Source organism: Mixophyes fleayi, chromosome 1, assembly GCF_038048845.1.
Source record: "Mixophyes fleayi isolate aMixFle1 chromosome 1, aMixFle1.hap1, whole genome shotgun sequence".
In the NCBI taxonomy this organism is placed as follows: Eukaryota; Metazoa; Chordata; class Amphibia; order Anura; family Limnodynastidae; genus Mixophyes; species Mixophyes fleayi.
The window spans coordinates 336,748,617-336,773,868 of record NC_134402.1 but is presented as its reverse complement, the minus strand read 5'-3'; the positions used below and the strand labels follow the sequence as shown (position 1 = coordinate 336,773,868).

General features: G+C 39.3%; 1 protein-coding gene across 1 annotated transcript in view; it reads right to left on the bottom strand.

The window, feature by feature from the left end:
• The window catches only part of LOC142108659 (sodium/glucose cotransporter 1-like), a 61,324-nt gene extending 37,382 nt beyond the window's left edge, over positions 1-23,942 (bottom strand). Inside the window, exons 1-2 of the mRNA XM_075192477.1 lie at positions 23,679-23,942; positions 22,273-22,344 (exon numbers count right to left, since the gene is read on the bottom strand). Of these exons, the coding sequence (XP_075048578.1) occupies positions 22,273-22,344; positions 23,679-23,801 (195 nt within the window). The 5' untranslated portion in view covers positions 23,802-23,942. The remainder of the gene's footprint in view (positions 1-22,272; positions 22,345-23,678) is intronic.
• Between the last annotated feature and the right edge of the window lie 1,310 nt (positions 23,943-25,252).

Here is a 25,252-nt window from a genome sequence, read left to right as displayed (position 1 = left end):
AGGCCCATTGTTATTATATTGTTTGTAGATATAATATATGATGCCTTCACCAAATATCCCTAATTTCCAGAGAAATTATGGATTTGTTCTGAGAAATTACTGTCCCTATTTTACATAGCTGCTCATATACACAGTGCAATTCATGATTTTCTGCATATTCATTTAAATACTCATTATCTATGCCAAATATTTATTAAAAAGGAGCATTTAAAATTAGCTTTTTATCAAGTTTGAGTCATATATTATTATGGTGATTGTAGTTTATCAATGACTGCAAAGACATTGCAGAGTGTGCTCAGGTGACCCTGGAAATTAAAATCAAATGTTCTCAACTTTGCATGATGTCAAGTGTGCAAGAAATTTCTTTTTGGAGTGTTCTGTAACTAATCACACAAAGACTTCTGGGAATGTTTGTCAAACCTCTGAGACACTGTAATGCTTTTCCCACTTCTGTTAATCAAAATAAATTGAATATACATCACACTGGGTGTATCTAATGGGCCTCCACTCTTATTTTTATTTCATTTTACATAGCCCATATCACTGTCCTACACATAGGTTTTTTTTTCTTTTACGTTTTCTTTATACATGTCTACAATAAGACTGTGTTGTGCCAGATATGTACACAGAGAAGAAGAGAAACTATGTAGGAATTAGAACACATTTACATCACTACACACGTATTAGAATTTTGCAATCTTATATGTGCACTTGGTCCCAGATCATCATCAGCATTAGCTATTTACAGAGCACCACTAATTCGTCAGCGTTATACAGATATACTATGTGGTCACTGAACTCATTATCTTACAGTACTCTTAAAGTATGTTATTAAGTCCTACTTTATTGCATATAACATGTTGCATATATCATAAATGATTAGTCTGTAATCAATGTATAGCAGGATAAACAATGTCTGGTAATGATGTAACAATACATGTATCTCATAAAAATTAGTGTGATAATTTTCTCTTATATCACCTTGTTAATCATAGTATTAACTACAAAGTCCTTCTTGCTTTTATTATTCCATTTATCTGTATACTGCGAAATGTCAATCCTACGTCACCATACTCAATAACACTTTCCTCACCACTTTTTTCCTTCAGCATTATCCTCTCCCATTGCTCTCCCATGTCTGAAACATTTATCTCTGCTCTTTATCTGTGGAACTTCTTTCCATCTATATCCAAACGGAAATCTTACCTCCTGGATCAATAACAATCTTGCAACTAAGACGTTGCTGCAATAAACTCAGCCCTATCTGTACAAAGTCAATATGCATATACAAGGAAATGTTCTGCTGCTGTGTGCTCCTTCTCCTTTCAGTTTGTGATGCTGCCATCTTTAAACCTGTTGGATGCCTAAAGTACTTTAATTTGTCCGCCAGCCAATTTTGCCACTCTGACATGCTCACAAGCTTTCCTGCGATACTGGACTGCTGTAATCTGCTCTTTGATCTCATGAATTCTGCTATATATGAACTCGTACTTTTATTGATTAATATAATTTACTGGTGGCTGTATTGTATAGTGGTCTCTAGGATGCTCTTTGTGTTGTGTAATGATCATTAGCATGCTCTCTGTATTTCTATGGCAGATAACAGGAAGTTCTCGGTATTGTATGGTAGTCACTGGTTGTTCTCTGTATTATATGGCGGACACTAGGGTGCTCTCTGTAATGTATGGGAGTCACTAGAATGCTCTCTATATTGTATGGTGGTCACCAGGATGCTCTCTGGATAATAGGATGCTCTCTGTATTATATGGCTGTGACTAGAATGCTTTCGCTCTGTGTATTGAATGGTGAAATCTAAGATGCTCTTTGCATTGTGTGGCAGTCATCATGATGCTCTTTGTATTGTATGGCGGTCACTGGAATGCTCTCTTTATTATCTGGAGGTCACTAGGATGCTCTCTGTTTTGCATGGTGGTCACTAGGATTATCTCTGTATTTTATGGTGGTCACTGGTATGCTCTCTATTGAATATCTTTCGCTAGAATGCTCTCTGTATGGCTTTCACGTGGATACTCTCAGTATGGTATGGCAGTCACTAGGATGCTCTGTATTGTATAACGGTTACTAGGATATTCTCTGTATTGTTTGATGCACATTATGATGCAATCTGTATTCTGTGGTGGTCATTAGGATGTTCTCTGTATTGTATGGCAGGTACAAAGATGTTCTCTGTATTGTATGGCGGTCACTAGAATGCTCTCTGCATTGTACGGTGATCACTGCGATGCTCTCTATATTCATCATCATCATCATCACCATTTATTTATATAGCGCCACTGATTCCACAGGTCACTAGGATGCTCTCAGTATCATATATGACAGACACAAGGATTCTGTCTGTAATGTATGGCAGTGAATAGGATGCTCTCTGATGCTCTCTGTAGTGTACAGTGGTCACTGGGATACTCTCTGTATGGTATGACAGTCACTATCATCATCATCAACATTTATTTATATAGCGCCAGCAAATTCTGTAGTGTTTTACAATTGGGAACAAACCTTAATAAAACAATACTGGGTAATACATACATACGTAGATGTAAGAAGGCCCTGCTCGCAAGCTTACAATCTATTGTTTGATACACAAGGATAAGTACTACATCATATTGAATATTTGTTGAGTTGGGAGATATTTTGAGAGAAGTGAGGAGATGTATGTCGTTGCAAATTTGTTGACGGCCTTGTATGTTAGTAGAAGAACTTTATATTGGATTAGTTGAAATACTGGCAGCCAATGTAGAGACTGACAGAGTGGCTCAGCAGAGGAAGAACGGTTTGCAAGGAAAATCAATCTAGCCACTGCGTGCAAAATAGATTGTAGGGGTTCAAGTCTGACTTTGGGAAGACCAGTAAGGAGTCGATGTGGGAGATGATGAGTGCATGAATTAAGGTTTTTTGCAGTGTCTTGTGTGAGATATGTACGTATTCTGGAAATGTTCTTTAGATGTATGTAACATGATTTAGATATAGAGTCGATGTGGGGAATAAATGATAGTTGTAAGTCAAGGATTACACCTAGGCAGTGAGCTTGCGGGGTGGGATTTATGGTCATGTTATCAATAGCAATAGAAATGTCAAGCAGGAAACTTCTGTTTTTGGGTGGGGTTATTATTAATTCAGTTTTTGAAAGATTGAGTTTGAGTTGGCGAGAAGACATTCAAGATGAAATGACAGAAAGACAGTCAGTAACGCGAGACAGCACAGATGGTGAAAGATCAGGAGAGGATAGATTTGTGTATCATCCGCATAGAGATGATACTGGAATCCAAAGGAGCTTATTAGTTTTCCAAGAGAAGTGGTGTAGATAGAGAATAGCAGAGGACCTAGGACTGAGCCTTGTGGTACTCCAACCGATAAAGGAAGTGGAGTAGAGGTGGATCCAGAGAAACTAACACTGAAAGAGCGATTAGATAGGTAGGATGAGAACCAGGATAGGACAGTGCCTTCAAGACCTAGGGATTGTAGCGTTTGTATGTTATGACGCATGCTATAGTGATGCGTTTGTATGTTATGACGCTCTCTGTATTGTTTGGCTGTTATTACTCTCTCTTTATTTTATGGTAGTAACGAGGATGCTGTTTTGTATAGCTGTCACTTGGATGCTATCTGTACTGTATGGCGATCACTACAATGCTTTCTACATTGTATGACCATCAGTTGGATGCTCATGCTGCATGGTTGTCATTCCGTTGCGCTCTGTCACGAAATGCAAGTGCTAATAAACCACCATAAATAAAAAAATATGTTTAAAAGTATGTATTTTATATATTTTGAAAGCCCCACTTCCAACAAGAAGACGGCAGGGGTGAAACCTATTCTTGGGGGTAAAGGCATGCCTACAACCATGACTGGGACTATCTAAAGTTAGGGATACTGCTGAGCAGAGGCAATGTGAATTTATAACGATTATTTTAATCCCACCTACCTTGGTGTAGGCCCTGTCTACAGTTGCTTTGGTCCTGCCTACATGAGGAATCTAATAAAGAAATGGAAGTTGCTCAATCAATTTATAGGCTATAGCAGGTGCTTGAAAGGGTGGGGTTATCCTGAAAGGAACAAACACAGAGAGAGATCCCCCAGTACATGAGGAATCTATCAGAATTTTTTCCAGGGACACTTTAAATTCCCAATCCGCCACTGATGCAGGGTGTTGTCATGGAGACATCACCTTGACTCATTGGGAACACAATGCGAACGCAATTTGTATTTTAAAATCGAACGTTAATTGCACACATCTGCCCATATACAAACAAATCTCAAGAAATGTTTCCATTTCAATATGGTTTAAGTACGCACTGGCTATACTTGCCGTATGCAGAAAGACAGAACACACTGAAGGATACACACATGCATATGTGCATTGAAAAGTGCATCAGAATGCTTGCCAAAAAAACCCCCAAAAAACTGCTAAATAAATGAACAATTCTTAACAATATAATCATTAATAAAAATACATTTTAAATAAAAGAATGTTTTTGTTGTTTTTACATGAATTACATAAATCAGGATGTTTTCTGGACCTAGACTTTCTTTAAAGGGGGAGGGGCATCTTGCATATCTACGCCCCTCCTTCACTCTGATTGGAGGGCCCGCCCCCTCCTTTTCTTTGATTGGACCTCTTGCCCGCCATGCAAGGATATGTAGTGTGCTACTTCATTAGATGTTCCTAATGCGCACTGTATATATGATACATTTTTGCTGTTTCTCTTACTGGTAAACACGTGTTCTGGCATACATATGTGTCAGTCATCACTATCAGTCACACCTGCACCTGCCATGTAGCCGGTGCAAGTGATATGGCTAAAAAACATTTACCTCAGAGATGCCCAGAGCTTGATTTGGACGAATGTGCGTGCACTTGACCTCGGCATGCCCTTACTGTATGTTGTCTATGTGCATCCGCCAGTTCCCTCCCACGTTCCGCCCTTCAAGTTGAAAGTTTAATTTGCATTTAGACATGAATTGTATAGAACTGCGCTCATTGGCGTAAAGTCTGTTTCTGAGCATGCGCAGAGCAATTTCACGCAACACACGGCACACAACGTGATTTACATCCGAAGATGAATCAGGCCCGCTCTATATACTAAGGATAGCGATACAAATGATTATAATCAATTTATAACATTGCACTCGGCTATGGTATGACTTCACATGAATACATCTGCTAGGTCTGATAATTTGGATAAATTTGGGATTCTAAATTCTACAAAACATGTATTAAAATGTATCCAGCAAAAAGAAACTGCGATAATCCTTAGGTATAGGCAACTTCCCATTGTACAAATGACTTCCCAATGCAGTCTTCTCTGTTCCTTTCACTTTGTTACTAAATTAACCTATTAGAAATTCCCGAAATGAGAGGGGAAAAAAGCACTGGATATATGTGCCAATCTAATCCTCAACCAGATAAATTATTAATCTTAATAAGTGGGTATTAAGCACACAATCACTTCAAATCATTAACCATGTACATTTGCATTGCTGTAATCGCAGACAGAAGCATTTCCACTTGTGTGGACTTTCAACATGTGCTTAACACGTCAGCAGTAACTCAGAAGCTCCCTCAAACATAAGGTTAGGTACACACTACAGGGTTTTCAGACGATTATAGGACCAATCACTCGATAAACGCCCGTACGGCCCGATATCGCATGAATTATGTACGCTCCGGTGATGAACAATTATGGTTCCAAAGCACATTGTATCGTTTAATTTGATTTTTAAAGTGAACTAAGAATCTCGTTCAACAATGGAAAGATGTATTTTCAATCCTGCAGTGTGTATGCACTCATGATAGGATCTTCATAGAGTTTACAGAGTCATGATCTTTTCAGCCGATGGTTATGACAGATGAAGAGCAAAGATCTGAAGGTAAATCATGTAAAACATGTATAGTGTGTACACATGAATCAACATGCTGATGGGGAATTTTGTTTTTTGCAGTTATTGGTAAAATCATTATTAATATCGCATCGGGAAAAACTTTCTGTAGTGTGTACCCAGCCTAAGGTGGTAGATAGACAAACCCAATGCTTTGCTTCAGCACTGGAAAACATATTGGATTGAGTATTATGTCTTAGTGATTGGGTGCATGAGAAACATTGGCCCCCATCTTTCTTAAAATACTTAAGGGACCACCAAACCCCTAATTTGAAATGTTCAGATACAAACCATAGAGGTAAAACACATTGTTTAGCGTTAACCTGACATTTAACTGCAGCTCTTGTAATAGTAAAGTATTACCTCCACTCTCCAAGTTAGGGAATCAGGAATGTGTGTGTTGCACAGCAGTGAATGGGACATACCTGCCAACCTTCAGGCCCGAGCAGGACAAAGCTATCCTGATTGGAACAGCGGGACAGAGCCCTGAAATGGGGACAGCTGGAAGGTTTGCTATTACAGACAGCTGCAACTCTTCCCTTATCATTAGGACACTATATCAAACAGGTCAGAAAGTTGAAACTGAATTACTGTGGCATCACTGGCCCTGCACCCATGTATGAATCAACCAATCAGAACTGTACATTTCTGTAAAGTAAATCTGCCTAAATGTCAGTCTGCTTGTCTAGTTGGCGAAGGAGAAACACCTTTGTCCTAAAATGACCCTCTGCCACAGAGGAGTAAAAGAGATGGACATATTTAGTTGGGAATATTATTCAACTTAGTAATACACAGCCTTTGATACATATTCATAGGCCACTCCTTGCAACATTAGATGGATAAATTATACATGTTAACTCTCCAGATTGACTTGCAAAGAATGTTAATCTTTTTTAAAAAACTTTAGGGTCTATTTACGATTGGTGGGCAGCAGTACTTAAGGATCATTCAGTACCACTGCTGATTGCAGCGATAGAGAAAGATGTACCACTGCTATTCAAGAACACTTACCTGCCGTGCAATCCTCGCTGATAACACCTCTCTGCAAAAACACTATTGTTTTGTTTGCAAAAGGGACTGGCTCCACTGAAGTGACAGAGGTGACTTACTGCATATGTTTCATCACGCACGCGCACGCAGTAAGGTCATTTCTGGCCTAACGAGGAGAGGAGGATGCAGCCTGCGAAGAGGATTCTCTCCAGAGAGAGCACACGCCATCAGAAAAGGTAGGTCAAGTTGGCGTTAAGTTTTTAGCAAAGCTTTTTATCGCTTGATGAATAGATTCAGTTCACTGAAGAGCTGATGGTTGCTTGAGGCTGGCAAATTTCTGATTTCTCTGGTGTTACTGCCTTCTTAAGTTAGACAAACCAGTGAAAGAGCCTTTTCACTCATAAATAGACCTTTATTTGTATTGGAGAGTTTATCATTAAACAAGTGCAGCACTTTATTCACCCAAAGGTATTTGTGAGGGCAATGCACTGAACCATGAATGTGAATTTTAAAGACTGAACTTTCTGAGAGATGTTCACTATGGGATAAGTCCATGTCTTAAATTGTACATAATGCAGAATAGCACTCTGACACTTATTGCCTGCAGCCCCCATTCTATTTGTTTTCAAGGTATGAAGGCAAAAGCATGGGAAGCCTCACAGGTGAAAGCTGGTTACTGTCACTGGCAGTAACTACTGCTATCGCCACTGTTTACCTTTTGATGTAGCCAGTGAAAATGTGAGAATAGGCATCTTCACCCTTTCATAAATCATCCATTTTTTTTTTAAAAAAAGATGCTAATTATGCCACATAACAAGTACCAAACACCAAAATAGAAAATACCATTTTCTGCAGTCTTTGCGACTGGTAAAGGGCAAAAAAGAATGTGGTGATGGTTGTTTCCATGCTATTACGATGGATGTTGTGACATGTCCTTTATATCTTTGTGGGGAAATAGATAGGGGGCACATATCTGGAACAGTGGCACACACAGGGTGGGAGTATCAGTAATTTTTATAGTGCCATTCACAAGGAAGGGGGACAGAAGTGTCGTGTGGGTGCGCTCATGAGTGGTCTCAGGGGCCCCATGGCTATTATTGCAAAAACTTACAGTATAAAGAAACTTTTGATAAAGGGTGCTACACTTCACTCCAAAACATAATAAAATGAACTAAAAATAATACTTAATTTTATGAAGTATTTTATTAAACAGAAGTTTAGTGACAACATTTTTCAAACTAATCTCTCAAAGAGAGTTGGCCTAGGAGCAAAACTTGTCAGGGTGCCCATAGTTCTTATGGTCAGACCTGCTCCCAATACAGCAGTGATGGGCAACAGACCAGCCAAGCCTTCATCTGCTGTCCCCAGTGTATTTCCCATTTATGGCCTATCAGTCCTTTTCTCTGCTTTACGCCCCATCAGGCGTGTGAGATCTTATCATCATCATCATTTATTTATATAGCGCCACTGATTCCACAGCGCTGTACAGAGAAAACATTTACGTCAGTCCCTGCCCCACTGGAGCTTACAGTCTAAATTCCCTAACATACACACACAGACACATAATAAAACAATACTGGGTAATACATACATACGTAGAGGTAAGAAGGCCCTGCTCTCAAGCTTACAATCTATGGGACAATGGTTTGATACACAACGATAAGTGCTACATCATATTGAATATTTGTCCAGCTAGAATGCAAAGGTTACAAAGTATTTAGTGGGCTGTATGCTGAGTCTCACAACTATGTTGGTCAGAGGGTTGTTGTCTTGTGTTAGCTGTGTAGAGGGTGGTAATAGGGTAACCTAAGGAGATTAAGAGGGTGGTAAAGGAATATCATAACCTTGTCTGAAGAGGTGGGTTTTCAGAAAACGCTTGAAGGTTTGAAGACTAAAGGAAAGTCTTGTGGTGCAAGGGAATGAATTCCATAGAGTGGGTGCAGGCCAAAAAAAGTCTTGTAACCGGGAATGGGAGGATGCAGAACAGAGATGTCGAGTTGGAAGATATTTTAAGACAAGTGAGGAGATGTATGTTGGTGCAATTTTGTTGATGGCCTTGTGTGTTAGTAGAAGAATTTTATATCGGATTCGTTGAAAAACAGGCAACCAATGTAGAGCCTGACAGAGTGACTCAGCAGATGCTAGGGTTTGGTGAAAATGAGGAACTGCCCTATCAGGGAGAAGAATGTAGAAATTGGGGAAAGAAAGTGTTGGAGAGAGGTGGAAAACTGTTGAAAATCAATAGAATTAATATTCCTGCAGGTATGAGGAGGCTTTTCTAAGGGCTTGTGGTTTCTTTGTATTTGAGTAAATGCATTGTTTTAATTTATTACTGAAATGAAGGGTAATGTGGGCATTTTCAAATGTTAAAGTGCTGGGGTGATTTTGTTACTCTCCCGTCACAGAGCCAGGACTTTGTCCTCACTGCAAGGACAGTTGGGAGGAATAGTCTCCATCCTCTGCAGGGCAGGACAACACAAAGGGTGAGATGCACATATTAGACAGTGGTGTACACGGCATTAAAAGGTAAAATGAAGAGAGCTGAGAGCAGATTAGCTCTTGCTAAGTGCTAGCCATATCTCATTTGAGACCGGCCATGCCTTCTTCATGGGCTGGGCATACCTTGTGGTACAGTGTGCATTTTATTTAATCTAGCATAGTATTCATGACAAGCAAACTACACTGATTTCGGTTGGACAGTCCCAATTTGTGAGACTGTTCAGCTGCTCCAACATTTGGCAACTTTGTCTTGACTCTCGGGAAGTTGAGATTTATGTATATATGGGAGTTCTACTTCTTTTTTATGGTACAAATTAAACCCTGGATAAGCTGTAGACCCTTTCCAGATAGACCTAAGATTTTTTTGAATTGCTTCTATTTCATTTCCTTAACGTATATAATTTTTACCTTTATTTTTTCCTGCTCTGTGCAATTTGCAATTAAAAAGCAGTAACTAGCCCTAATATATTATATCATACTCAACATCATTTTATTATATAGCGCCAGCAAATTCTGTAGCACTTATACCATATATCATGTGCTCCTTGCCAAATGAACACAACACATTGGCTGGGAAAACAGAGGTTTTTTTTTTATTTCTGGATTATTATCTCGTATTCAGAATATAAACAGCAATATGAAGCAAATAATTGCTTCTTAAGATAAGAATAGGACAGGAGGTTTATGTTCAAATAAATGTTCTGCTGTATGAGTGATTAAAGCTGTTGCAATCTCTTAAGCAATACAATAAGTAATGTTTTTTTCTTTTTTTTTTGTATACATCATTGCCATTGAATGACGAATATACTTTTGTTTGGTTAGTACAAGTGTTGTGAAAGGCACATTGTAACTTATTGGGAAATGTTATGTATACATGTATAATGATATTTGCGTTTCAAGAAACTACAGGTAAGATACAGAGCAACCTTTGTTTCCTGTTGGTGAAATACAGAGATGCCAACTTGTATTTTTTTTCAGTTAGATTTTTGAGACAACATTAAGGGTCTGCTTATTAAAACGCAGCAATAAGGCTGAGTTTCCATCGACGCTTATTGTGGCGATGGAAGCTCACCTGTCTCTGCAAATTACCATTAAAACTTGGGCTAATAGTTCCATATAGTTAAAAATAAATTTGTGAATTTTAGGGCAGCCCTCTTCATAAAGAGGGCAGAGGTAGGGGTTCTGCTGTTTAATAAATAGACCCCTTTGTGTGGTCCTCAAGCTGAGGTGTAACCCTAGGGCGGCCCTCAAGCTAAGATGTAAACTTAAAATGGAAATGGCGGGCACACAGATAAATGCCATTGAGCAAAAATGATGTAAGTAGCATACTAAGCACCACAAAAATAAAGTGCTAATGCATGTTTGGGCCAGGGGTAAACTGGTTGTGAGCATATTGTAGCGCTCAGAGCGCGATGCAGAAAAGTAGGTCATGTAAAATAGCAAGTTAAATAGTAAGTGTGGATGAGGTTATGATAAGATATAGAGTAGTGAATATCGTGTTATTCATACTTGCTAACTCTCCCGGAATGTCGGGACGGTCTCACGGACTCCCGGGAGAGCTTGAAAATCTCTTGCATCCCGCAATTGCGGGGCTAAAATGACGCGATTCGCGGTGAATCACATCATTTTGGCCCCTCCCTCCGTGACAAAACGGTATATTTGACGCGGGGGGGGCAAAATGACGCAATTCACCGTGCCCCGCCCTCTAGACAAGCCCCTCTTCCGGATACTACTTGCCAAAGGTAGGCAAGTATGGTGTTATTACATATCCCAGCATACAGAACAAGAGCTTTATGTGAAGATGGTGAAGGGCAGTACATGACATCACTGGCTCTTATAGAATGTGCTGTGAAGCTCCTATTTCTCAGAAGAGCAACTCCTTGGGAGGATGGACCAACATTGGAGGCCCCCTAAAATCCAGATCCTGTGGCGGCTGCACCCCCTGCAGTGGTGGTAGATCCACCACTGAATATAGTGTTATCACATAAATACTTATCGCCTGTTCCTTTATTTTATATGTAGGGCAAAGCAAAAACAAGCCCTATCACCTGCCAAAACACATTTATTTTGCTAGAAATAGGGCTATTTGCATTTTGGCAACTCTCTCAGCAAATACTAAGCATGGAGATGCCTGGTATTTAAGCCTCTGGAGCAGTAGGAACGTGGCCAAGTTTATTAATGACAACTGCGGTTGGACTTGTCTAGATCAGTGTTTCTTAAAACTTTAGCACAGGTGTATTCATTTCTAACTGACACCCTGTAACAGATCCACAGGTAGTATAATAATTTCCCTTGTCACCTGAAAACCTGCACTGCTAGGGGTCCTGAGGTCTGGGTTTGAGAAACATTGGTCAAGATGGTATTTACTTTCTCATTCAGTCTGTCTTCTCTACACATATATATCATTATGGTTATAAAAAGCTCACTTGGATCTGTTAATGGAAGCCATTCATGTTTTTTAGGCCGTTGATTCGAATCTTACATACAACTGCTGTAGGCCACTATCCAATGAAAATCAATTGTATTTTCCCTGGAACCAATTACAAATATCACAATTTCTTATTCTGATAATCCAAGTATTCTGTATAGTAAAATAATGTACATAAATGCATATCGTGGCTGTATAATGAATGTGGGGGAGATGGAGATAGCTGTTGCTAGATTAATTGTGAAGATCTAATAAAGGAGACTCGCCATCGCCTCCACCCTTTACTATAACAGAAAGCTGTTTTTCTGGTGGAGGAATACTTGAGAAATTACGGGTATTTGTAACAGACTATGATGATGTCATCTAAATGCCAGGTGCCTGAGGTTACCAGGGTACAATGAAACTGCCATTAATCATCCCAAACAATTGAACAATCCTATCCAAACCATTCCATTGCTCTGTTTTTCAGGGTGTGTATATTAAATGTCATTGCCACACAATGAGACCTGGCACTGTGCCTGCCTGTACCAATTATGAGCATATCATTCTTGCTGTGAATGTGAAGGTAATGGAGGTGTCATTGTTATCAAGGGGAGATCTACAAATCACTTGTAAGCTTCATCCTGGTAAACATTGGGACTTTATTAGGTGCACATAGCCCATGTGTTTGAATTCTAAGCTGCACGTTAAGAGACATTTAGTAAACAGAGTTAGGTATTATTATTATGTTATACTTATGCGGAGCAACAAAATGTCTGAAGCACCGTACATCAACCTTACACCATGAAGAAGGCATTTAGGGGGTGTATTTATGACCCATTGCATATTGCCCATGTTAGTTATCATTTATTATCACAATTGTAAGAAATTAATTAACATGGCAACTTATTAAAATTGATTGGTTGGGACAGAGGCTCCAATATGTGCCAGCAAATAATCTATAGTAAAGTGACTGCAGTCGTGATCACTTTACTTACAGGTTTTTATGGTCTTTGATAATTTGCGATGAGGAGGAGCATGAAGCCTGACGGGGAGGAACCCAAAGATCTCCCTCTTGTGATGCTCTCCCCATACAATAGAAAGGCTTCAGATGTTGGTAGCTGTCAGAGGCAAGCTCCGAAATCGGAGCTTGATAAATTTGACATTTTCGCCTATGGGGATTGCATTTACGATTGAAGAGGTTGGGAAAGCATCAGATATATCTGATATCTACTGCAATCCTCTAATAATAAATAGCCTTTTTACTTTAAACCCCCCAAAAACTGCTGTGATTACAGCATTTTAAACATGTTCGAAGGTTGATAAATAAGCCCCATTGTCTTGGTCAAGTTCTCAACTGTATGTAATTAATGTCTCTCGTTACTGTGTCTTGCAGTCCCCTGCATAAATAAGCTGTATGATGGGCATTCTTGGTAGTTTACTGGGCATAACTTTATTAGTATTATTAGACTGTCTGTCTGTGTGTGAGTGTGTGTCTATAGTAGGGAATTTAGACTGTAAGCTCCAATGGGGCAGGGACTGATGTGAATGAGTTCTCTGTACAGCGCTGCGGAATTAGTGGCGCTATATAAATAAATGATGATGATGATGATGATGATAGTATGTGCTATCCAATATGGCATAAGTTTGCATCACTAATTTAATATAAATTAAAAGAGCTACACACTACAATATCAGGCCATTTGGCAGAGTTTGGCTGTGATATTATATCATTATCAATATAACTTTCCCCGCTTAACATATTGCAACAGATAAAGTTCTTCTGATGCATATTGTTAACGATTTTACCAGCGACTGAAAGTTCCAATCAGCATGTCGGTTCTTATGTACACAATATACACATTTACCTTCAGATCTGTGCTGTTAATCTGTCATAACCATCGTCTGAAAAGATTGTGACTCTGTACACTCTATAGAAATCTGCCTTTACTGCGGGTCGTGAGTGCATACACACTTCAGAATTTGCCCAACATCGTTCCATCGTTTATAGAAATTTTTAGTCCAGTTATAAAATCAAATCAAATGATACGATGTGCTTTGGTGCGATAAAACATGGGAGCGTACACACTAATGCAATATCTGGCTTAACAGCCATTTATCTGTGATTGGTGAATCGGGAGAAAAACCTGTAGTGTGTACCCAGCCTTAGTCTCAATAGTTTGCAACTTTTCACTGTGCAAATAGGTAGCTGCATTATCACTAATCAACTGATATTGTTGTCTATAGTTTAAGTAGCCTGAGCCAGATTAGTGTGAATTAGTGTAAACTCCTCTTTCTTTCACGCCGCTCTTCCTCTGTCTCCTCTCTGCTTTGCCCTACTGGCTCCCTTTCCCTTACAGAATCCTCTTTTAACTCCTCACCATCACCTACAAGGTCCTCTCCCATTCCACTGCCCCTTATATCTCTAACCTTCTCTCAATTCACACTCTTGCCCTTTCCCTGCGTTCGGCCAATGACCGTCGCCTCTCCTCCGCTCTGATAACCTCATCCAATGCCAGAATTTCAGACTTCTCCCATGCTGCCCCCCTTCACTGGAACAACCTCCCTCGCTCCATCCCTCTGTCCCCTAATTTGAGCATCTCAAACAGGCTCTCAAAACCCATCTGTTCCTCATGGCCTACCAGCCCTCCACCTAGCCTTCTCTTTCCTTGTTCTCCTCACCTCCCACTTCCCTGTCTCCTCTAGCGCTTGATCCCCTTTACGGACTCCTCTCATGCCTGCTATCTGTCTAAGCTCCCTTTAGTATGTATTCTCTTACGAGCTGGGCCATCTTCCCATCTGTCTCTTTACCATTTCTTCTTCTCCATCGTCACTGTACTTGCTATGTTTGGGGCGTCTGGAGTCTTGGTTTTACTCGTTTTGCTCTGTACTCTTGTACCCTGTACTGTTTTGGTCTATTGTTTTTGTATCTTGCACGGCGCTGCGGAAACCTTGTGGTGACGTATAAATAATAAATAAAGAATAATAATTATCACAAGCAATGTGACCCAGTGAGATCTTAAAGCTGTGCAGGGCTCTTGTGAATACACAATAGGCCTATACACAGTGCTATATATATACGTGAATAAGAAAAAAATATTCAAAAACAAAACTTTTAAATGTTATTTTGGAACATAGATCACAAGATAGTGCCTGATATTCAATTCTATTTTAACACAAACATTTGTATATGTTCCTATGTGCTCCTAAATGCTGCTGACTTGTTTACATAGAAGTTACCAACAACACTTCAATTAAATATCACATAAACCAGAATGTAACAAAGACAATTCACATGAATTTTCCAATCGCAATATTGTAAAGCCTAATAAAAAATAACTAGTGACCTTCAGAAGACATCAAATTTCTTCCTTCTTCATCTCTACCAAAAAAAGAAAACTTTGTAGTGAAAAAAATCTTTTCACATAATGAGTATACCACAAAAAAATAAACAAAAACGATATATATTGTGTATATTTAGAGTTTAGGACCTATAATATTATATGTACAACATGCATCCCTCATCATTGCGCAAACAATGTGCTTATGTGAATGAAGTTACCTCGCAAATCGTGAATGTAGTCTGAACAAATACTCTCAATCTGGCTCAGGCTTGCAAAATCCCTTCATTTAGATCATATGATTGGTTACTTCCAAGGACTTCTTGAGTTAAATAAAAGCAAATGCAGTATCGCAACAGTGAAATTTTACAACCCACAGGCCTAACACCTCTGTAATTGCATTCACATATAAGTGCAAATGCATCAGCCTCTCATGTATTCCACAGTAGTTTGCTTGCTCATAGGTCACAGCTCCTTCTCTTCACCTAATAGTTACATATATATAAATATACACCGATCAGTCACAACATTAAAACCACTGACTAACGCTCAAGGGGATCTATGGATCAAGCTTATTTGACACTTAATCCCACAGAAGAGCTACTGTAGAGCAAATTGCTGAAAAACTTAATGCTGGCCATGATAGATAGGTGTCAGAATACCCAGAGCCTCACAGTTTGCTGTATATTGGATTGTGTAACTGCAGACTGGTCAGAGTTCCCATGTCTACCCCTATCTACCGCCAAAAGCTCCTACAATGGGCACGTGAGCACCAGAACTGGATCATGGGGCAATGGAAGATGGAGGCCTGGTCTTGTGAAACTTGTTATTTTTACATCATGTGGAAGGACTGGTGTGTGTGCTTCGTTTACCTGAGAAATAGATTACACCAGTATGTACTATGGGAAGAAGGCAAGCCAACAGGCAGTGTGATGATCTGCGCAATGTTCTGCTTGGAAGCCTTGCATCCTGGCATTCATGTGGATGTTACTTTGGCACGTTCCCTGATGGCAGTGACCTCTTTCAGCAGTATAATGCATCCTGCCACACTGCAAAAATTATTTAGGAGTGGTTTGAAAAACATGGCAAACAGTTCAAGGTGTTGAGTTGGCCTCCCAATTCCCCAGATCTCAATCCAATCGAGCATCTGTGGTATGTGCTTGAAAAACAAGTCAGGGCCATGGAGGCTTCATCTGGCAATTTACAGGGCTTAACGGATCTGCTGCTAAAGTCTTGGTACCAGATACCACAGGACACCTTCAGAGGTGTTGTGGAGTCCATGCCTCGAGGGGTCAGAGTTGTTTTGGAGGCATGAAGGGGACCTACACAATATTAAGAAGATTTAATGTGGTGGCTGATCAATATATCAATATATACACAAACACACACACACATACACACACACACACACACTATAGGGACAAAAGTATTTGCTCACACCTGTTAATTATTGAATTGTGTTCTTCAATTAGACCCATTGCCAGAGGTATGTGAAATCAAGCACCTAGCCATACAGTCTCGATTTGCAAACATTTGTGATACAAAATGGGTAATTCTGAAGAGCTCAGTGATTTGAAGCATGGTACTGTGATGGGATGTCACCTTTGCAATAAGATCCCTGCTGGATGTTCCACGGTCAACTGCAAGTGATATTGTTAGAAAGTGGAAGCGTTTAGGAACAACAGAAGGAAGACCACGTGAAATCACAGAGCGGAGTCAATGACTGCTAAGCGCATGGTGCGTAAAAGTCGCCAATGCTCTGCCAATTCCATAACTGAAGTGTTCCAAACTTCCACTGACATTAATGTAAGAACAAATACTGTTTGGCGGGAGCTTAATGGAATGGGTTTCCATGGCCAAGCAGCTGCATGCAAGCCTCACATCACTAAGACCAATGCCAAGCGTCGGTTGGAGTGGTGTAAAGCACACTGACACTGGACTGTGGAGCAGTGGAAACGTGTTCTGTGGAGTGACGAATCACGCTTCTCTGTTTGGCAGTCACACATGGGCGAGTCTGGGTTTGGCAGAAGCTGGGAGAACGTTACCTGCTTGACTGCATTTTGCCAACTGTGAAGTTTGGTGGAGCAGGGATATTGGGATGGCGCTGTTTTTCAGGGTTTGGGCTACACTCCTTATCTCCAGTGAAGGGCAATGTTAATGCTTCAGCATACCAAGTCATTTTGGATAATGCTATGCTTCCAACTTTATGGCAACAATTTGGGGAAGGCCCTTTTCTATTTCAACACGACTGTGCCCCAGTGCACAAGGCAAGGACTACAAAGACATGATTTGATGAGTTCGGTGTAGAAGAACTTGACTTGCCCGCACACTCTACAGAATGAATGGGTACAAATTCCCACATAAACACTACAATATCTTGTGGAAAGCCTTCCAAGAAGAGTGGAAGCTTCAAAAGGGGGACTAACTCCATATTAAAGCATATGTATTTGAATAATGTCATTACAGTTCCTGTTGGTGTAATGGTCAAGTGTCCAAATACTTTTGCCCATAGAAATTGTGTGTGTGTGTGTGTGTGTGTGTGTGTGTGTATGTGTGCCTTACAGCATTGGGGTCATGAGTTCAATTCCTGACCATAGCCTTATCTGTGTGGAGTTTGTATGTTCTCCCCGTGTTTGCGTGGGTTTCCTCCGGGTGCTCCGGTGTCCTCCCACACTCTAAAAACATACTAGTAGGTTAATTGGCTGCTATTAAATTGCCCTTAGTCTTTCTCGGTCTGTGTGTGTGTATGTTAGGGGATTTACATTGTAATCTCCAATGGGGCAGGGACTGATGTGAATGAGTTCGCTGTACAACGCTGCGGAAATAGTGGCGCTATATAAATAAATGATGATATATATTTATTTACACATATTCATATAAATAGATATATATATACATATATGTATGTACACATATACACACACAGTATATGCTCATATAAATAAGAGGAAAGGAATAGTGCACAACGCGTTATCTTTAAAAATGTCAAAACTTTTTTTTTTTTTTTTTTTTAAATAATTCTGAAAAATTGCCCATACAGAACATATCCATAAACCCAAGAGGACTCCATGTTGACTGGGAACCAGTGACTATGTCATATATATAGTACTACAATACCACAGCACATTGTTATAGAACACAAATTCCATGCCATATTTCAGCTTACCCTGTACAACCTGTAAACTAAGAGACATGACTCCAATCATAAGCAGTAGATGATGTGTACTAATCAAACACCTACACATATTGTATGACGTTACATCTCAATGGAGATGCAACGCTGCTGTTTGGAAACAGTGATATATATTAGCTATAAAAGTTTATAAGACCCGCTTCAACTATTTTACTAATACGCAATGCATCATGTGTCAGTTCTACGCAACCCTTGAGCTATTGGGTAACGGACATAAATGAAAAAAACTATACATTAAAATTTAAAATCTATGCCTTCTAATGGGCATATTATTAAAATGAATACTAAATAATGTCCAAACAAATTATTGTACTATGTGGGTACATTAATCACTCTTTTCTATATCTCCTGAACTGTTCCACTGGCATCCTAAACATCACATAATGGCAAGTTATTAGCTGAAAAATGATCCTCTGTGTTAATATTATAATCATTAACGCAATACTATCGATTTCTATCAAGGTTCTAAGGTCCATACTCCCACATCCAGGACCGAAACTAGGGCTGTGCGATAGAGGCGTCGATGAAGGGGTTGCAGTTTATGAATATTTTAGATTAATTCAGCTAAAATTGAGAGCTAGAGGGTGTGGCATTTTTCTGTCTCACCCCAGGGGCTAAAATTTTAAGTTACGGCTCTGCTCAGATCATTCACAACATGCTTATTCTATCATCGGCAACGCATACAATAGCTAATGGGTGCTGATATACTACAGTAAATCCTAATTATGACTTTTAATGTTGTAGTAGTGGGAAGATATTCTAAAGCAATACAATATTAATTATTCATTATAAGGAATATAATAGAGTATAATGTATATAACCCAAATCCATTAACCTACAGTCATGGCCAAAAGTTTTGAGAATGACACAAATATTATTTTTCACAAAGTCTGCTGGCTCTGTTTTTATGATGGCAATTTGCATATATTCCAGAATGTCATGAAGAGTGATCAGATGAATTGCAATTAATTTCAAAGTCCCTCTTTGCCATGACAATGAACTTTATCCCAAAATAAACATTTTCACTGCATTTCAGCCCTGCCCCAAAAGGACCAGCTGATATCAGGTCAGTGATTCTCTCATTAACACAGATGAGAGTGTTGATGAGGACAAGGCTGGAGATCACTCTGTCAGGCTGACTGAGTTAGAATAACAGACTGGAAGCTTTAAATGGACGGTAGTGCTGGAAATCATTGTTCTTCCTTGCAGGTAACCATAGTTACCTGCAAGGAAACCCGTGCAGACATCATTGCTTTGCACAAAAAGGGCTTCACAGGCAAGAATATTGCTGCTAGTAAGATTGCATCTAAATCAACCATTTATCGGATCATCAAGAACTTCAAGGAGAGCGGTTCAATAGCTGTGAAGAAGGCTTCAGTGCGCCTAAGAATGTCCAGCAAGTGCCAGGACCGCCTCCTAAAGTTGCTTCAGCTACGGAATCGAGGCACCACCAAGACAGAGTTTGCTCAGGAATGGTAGCAGGCAGGTGTGAGTGCATCTGCACGCACAGTGAGGTGAAGACTTTTGGAGGATGGCTTGGTGTCAAGAAGGCCAGCAAAGTAACCACTTCTCTCCAGGAAAAACGTCAGGGACAGACTGATATTCTGCAAAAAGTACAGGGATTGGACTGCTGAGAACTGGGTTAAAGTAATTTTCTCTGCTGAATCCCCTTTAAGATTGTTTGGGGCATCTGGAAAAATGCTTGTCTGAAGAAGGAAAGCTGAACGCTACAATTAGTCCTGTGTTATGCCAACAGTAAAGCATCCTGAGACCATTCATGTGTGGGGTTGCTTCTCAGCCAAGGGAGTGGGCTCACTCACAATTTTGCGTAAGAACACAACCAGGAATAAAGAATGGTACCAAAATATCCTCCAAGAGCAACTTCTTCCAACCATCTAAGAACAGTTTGGTGACAAACAATGTATTTTCCAGCAGGATGGAGCCCCTTGCCATAAGGCACAAGTGATAACTAATTGTCTTGGGGATCAAAACATCGAAATTTTGGGTCCATGGCCAGGAAACTCCCCAGACATTAATCCCATTGAGAACTTGTGGTCAATCCTCAAGAGGCGGGTGGACAAACAAAACCCCACAAATTCTGACAAACTACAATCATTGATTAGGCAAGAATCGGCGCCAGTAGTCAGTATGTGGCCCAGAAATTGATTGACAGCATGCCAGGGCGAATTACAGAGGTCTTCAAAAAGAAAGGTCAGCACTGCAAATATTGAGTCTTTGCATAAACTTAATGTAATTGTCAATTAAATCCTTTGACACTTATGAAATGTTTGTAATTTTACTTAAATATACCATAGCAACATCTAACAAAAAGGTCTAAAAACACTGAAGCAGCAAACTTTGTGAAAACCTAATGCTTGTGTCATTATCAATCCCACTAAACTTTCTGAGAGATCCAGTGGAGCACTTGTGTATCTTTCCAACGTGTTGGGAAACAGAATGCTCATTTTTTAATAGTTCTAATATGCACTGCTAACCTCTTTTTTAGCATGTGGGAGGCCCTCCCTACACACTGCATTCTGCATTTACATTCTATAAGGGTAGATGCACTCTTACTGTTACAAGTAATGAAGTCTTTGACTAAGGGTCCTATTTAACAATGGTTGGATTTTGCACCGTTACGTATCATCTGTCATTGCAGCGATAACAGACTTAATAGGGCTTTTTCTATAAAAGTCATGTCGGGACAGCACATCTGATAGAAGGCTGTCCCTTGCGATGACTCTTTACTAATGAAGACTTACCTAAACCAAGTGTAAAAAGCTGTTTCTGCAAGGTTTAAGGCTTGATAAATAGGCCCCTATATTTTTTATTACGTTTGACTGTGGAGGAAATTTTGTTATTTTAATTTCTATACTGTTACAGTAATTACATGCTGAACAAAGTCCACACCTGTAAAAACCTTTTGATTTACCCAACTCTCCCTTAGAGGTGGCAGGTGTAGCGCTTTTCACTAACTTGTTTTTAAGATTATCCACCTTTCTATGTAGAAATTGGGGTTGTATTGGATAATATTGTTGATAACAGGGTGTTTGTTTAAAAAATGCCAGTATTTTCTAATTATTTTCTCTACCTCTCTATATTGTTTGCTATACTGATGAATGCTAATTTCATCCCGTGTTTACTGCTCATTTGTACGATCTTTTCTAGTCATATTCTAAACTAATTTCATTGCCTTATCCACAATTTCAGATTTATAGACTTTATTAATAAATTGCTCTCTCATTTCTCTAGCTTGTGTCATTATCAGTGCAATTCCTTTTTATCCTTTTCAGTTACCCACTAGGGATATTATTTAGCTAATTGGCGTGATGATTGCTTTTTGCCTGCATATATGAGTCACAATCTGTTGGTTTTATATCATTTTTAGTACATATTTTCTGTTTTTCAATATAGATCATTACATCCTATAAACTGATTTCCCTTGTACTTATACTGAAGGTTAAGTGAATACCTAAGTGGTTATTATTTAAACATGAAAATCAAACATTTGTGTTATTATTTAAATATGAAAAGCAAACATTTATGTTTGTGACAGCGTCCCTTTAAAAGGTATAGTTAAAATACAATTTGTCCAACAGAAGAAAAAAGTATTTGTAATCTTAAATAAACAACCCCCCTTTCCTAATATTGTCTTAATGCATACACAGAGAGACAACATTCCTGTGTACTAAGCTGCAAGATGCATTGGAGGAGGAAGTCTGTCTGAACTTCTTTACAGAACAAAGGAAACATTGTCTTGGACTTGGCTAGCAAAAATTAAATCATTTGTCACATATGAGATTTAAAATTGTAAATGACATTAAATTTGACCACTTAATTTATCCAATTGAGGAACGTGGCAGATAGCATCTATGTTCCAATTCTATGGGTAGACTGTCATGCAGGGAAAGTCTTAGTAATAAGGTCCCCCTTAGGATACTCACCGGCCACCACACCATACTGCGTCCTGCCAGGAAGAAACCTCCGACTGTGCCGCGGCTTGTCCGTACCATAGCCTGAAACAGAGGATTGGGTTAAACAGCTTTGAGCCTTAACCAACAGACACCCATTGGTCTTCCCATGTGTAACATAAATTATCTCTGAATCACTATATTATATATACATATCTAGTTCAGAATATGGGTGATAGAGTTAGTGATGTGCGCTCATTCACGTACATTTCTCCCAGATTCCAGATTAGTTTTCCTATAATATGCTATCATCCAGAACCTTATTTCCCGTTAGCAGTTTGTCTCTATAGGTTTGCACTAAGAATTGTCTTTCTAGTCATTTGGAAGGCTATTTTATCTTGAAGAGCAACTTATACTTCGAAAGAGTTGACAAACAAAAATGTCAAATCATTTATTTATAGAGCAACTAATACAGGAAAATAAAGAATAGGCAAATACATTTTGCCTCTTCCTCAATATTTGTAGCTTCAAAGTGAGACAAAATATTTTAATATGCGTTATGTGATAATGTACTATGAACTGTACTATCTTGCCTTTATCTACCTAAGCTTAGCTAGAAATTGAAGTCACTACATGCTGTCATAATTCTATGAAAGTCCATTCCAAAGGGCATGTCTATAGGATCATATATCCTTTTTAGCTAAATCGATGCATTTGACAGAAGAACAAAACATTAATTTGTATTTCGTTAGTCTGGCCTGCAGCTGAGAAATAAACAAAACTAAAATACATTTTGTATGTTGGTATTAAGAACTGATCATTTATTTGTTGTTGCTTCCATCACATTTAAGTGTTGAAAACGGACAGGGCATTTTATACAGATCAATAATAATCTACATGCTTATTCAAAGAAATGTGTTTGTTCTAATGGAGACAAGTATTATACATTGCAGTGCATCAAGTTGGTATAACATAGTTACAAATGGTCTATAAAGAGGTGGTTGAACTATATGTCCCAGGAGAGATTGACAATGCCTGCTGAGACTTGTAGTTCCACAGCAACTGGAGAGTCACAGATTCCCTTCAGGATGCAGTACTTCTGTTCAGTATAATCCATGAAGTAGTAATAAGGGGCTTTGGGGGCCCCCACTGTGGGTTGCTTTGTTCTCTCCTATTTTCCAGTGATGGAAGACTTTGTAACTGTACAGCACTTCTGCAACAATTCAGCACTGGAAAGTCATCTATGTCTATAAAACACACATACTGCTGCTTCCACAGGGGGGATAAGCTCAGATTGGGGCTTTTACTTACACCTCTGGTTAAAAGTTATAATACAGAATGTTGTTTTTTCAGCTTGTACTATACACCCCTTTTAGTATCTACACATAGGCAAGTATTCATCTTTATAAAAAAAATCTACACACAACTGCAGTACTTACCCATATTCCTACAGCCAGGACAACCACAAAATACACCACAATGACAGAGATATCAGCCGCGTTGTTGATGGGGATAGTGTTTTTGGGGGGATCAGGTGTAGCGGTAGTCGGGATGATGTCCATTCTGCCTGCCTCACTCTGTGAGTCACTGCACTCAGCTGTCACCAGGTCCCTTCTTCTTCTCTCAGGTGTTTCACTTAGATGAGGGGTTAATTATAAACTCATCCCACATAGATTCACCCGCCCCTTACCTTGCCATCAATGTGTAACCTGCCCCCTGATTTACTTTCACAGACTCAGACCGGGAACTGATAACTCTCACATATCCACTGCATTCCTTAATAAGCCAGAGACCTGAGATATCACCTTTGTTGTGCTGCAAAGGAATGTTTGGAATCAGGCAGAAGAAATAAAATGAGTGTGTGGCAGGTGAATGCCACCTTACAGGCGGCTCACAGCATTTTGTGTCTCGGCAGCTTTACGAGACAGGAAAGGTGCATCACTTATTGGTCACACAGGTGGGGTACTCTTATATAAGAAAGTAATGACATCGCTGTTACAGTTGTCAACATTGCTGTTTCAGACACAACTCCAGGAAATGAAACTAATTTATTAATACGTTTTGCTAAACAATCAGTGCTTTTCTGCTCATGTGTGTAACCTTTATACTCAAAGAACTATTAGTCTTATTCATGCACTTAAATTAAAAGATAAAGTTAATTGTAGTAGGCAGACCAGTAATGACATTGTTCGGCTCTGTCTTGTCCCATCCCCTTTCTGGCTTACAAACCTGCATTGACATAAGAAAGACTTTAGACTTGAACATTGGCCAAACACATATTTCTATGTTTTGCAACCACAATATTTACATAATAATTGATAATATGAATGTAAACATGCAGTTGTTACCATAGGAACTAGATCGTGTCCTATGTAATTACGCTAAACACCAAGAGACACCCAAAATTGAACACATGACTCCAGCACTGTGAAAAAGAAGTGCTAAACGGCTCCAATTGCTAACACATCCTACACTAGCTTTAACCGAGATACCGCAAGAAAATTCTGTTTGTGCTCCTACCATGCAAGTGATCCCACCATACAAGTGATCCCACCATACAAGTGATCCCACCATGCAAGTGATCCCACCATACAAGTGATCCCACCATGCAAGTGATCCCACCATACAAGTGATCCCACCATACAAGTGATCCCACCATGCAATTGAAATTGGAAAAATTCTAACTGCAGATTGTGTAAAATTCAGAAGGAACCCTAATAACTAATTACCTAAAGTATCTCAATATCTATTGCAACATCAAACTCTGAAAATGATATACCCTGTAATTCGCAGACGTAAAATGCATTCACTATAAAAACGCACTTGTTTGCATGTACAGAGTTGGACTATTCAGGAGATGGTGCAGGACTGCACCAGTAGTATATGCACAAGGTTTATGTCAGGCATACATAGGATACACTTACACACAATTTTTAAAACCTTTATTTAATAGCAAAATACGCATTCGCTATTAGGGTGAAATACAATGTAAAAATACTCTCAAATATACCAG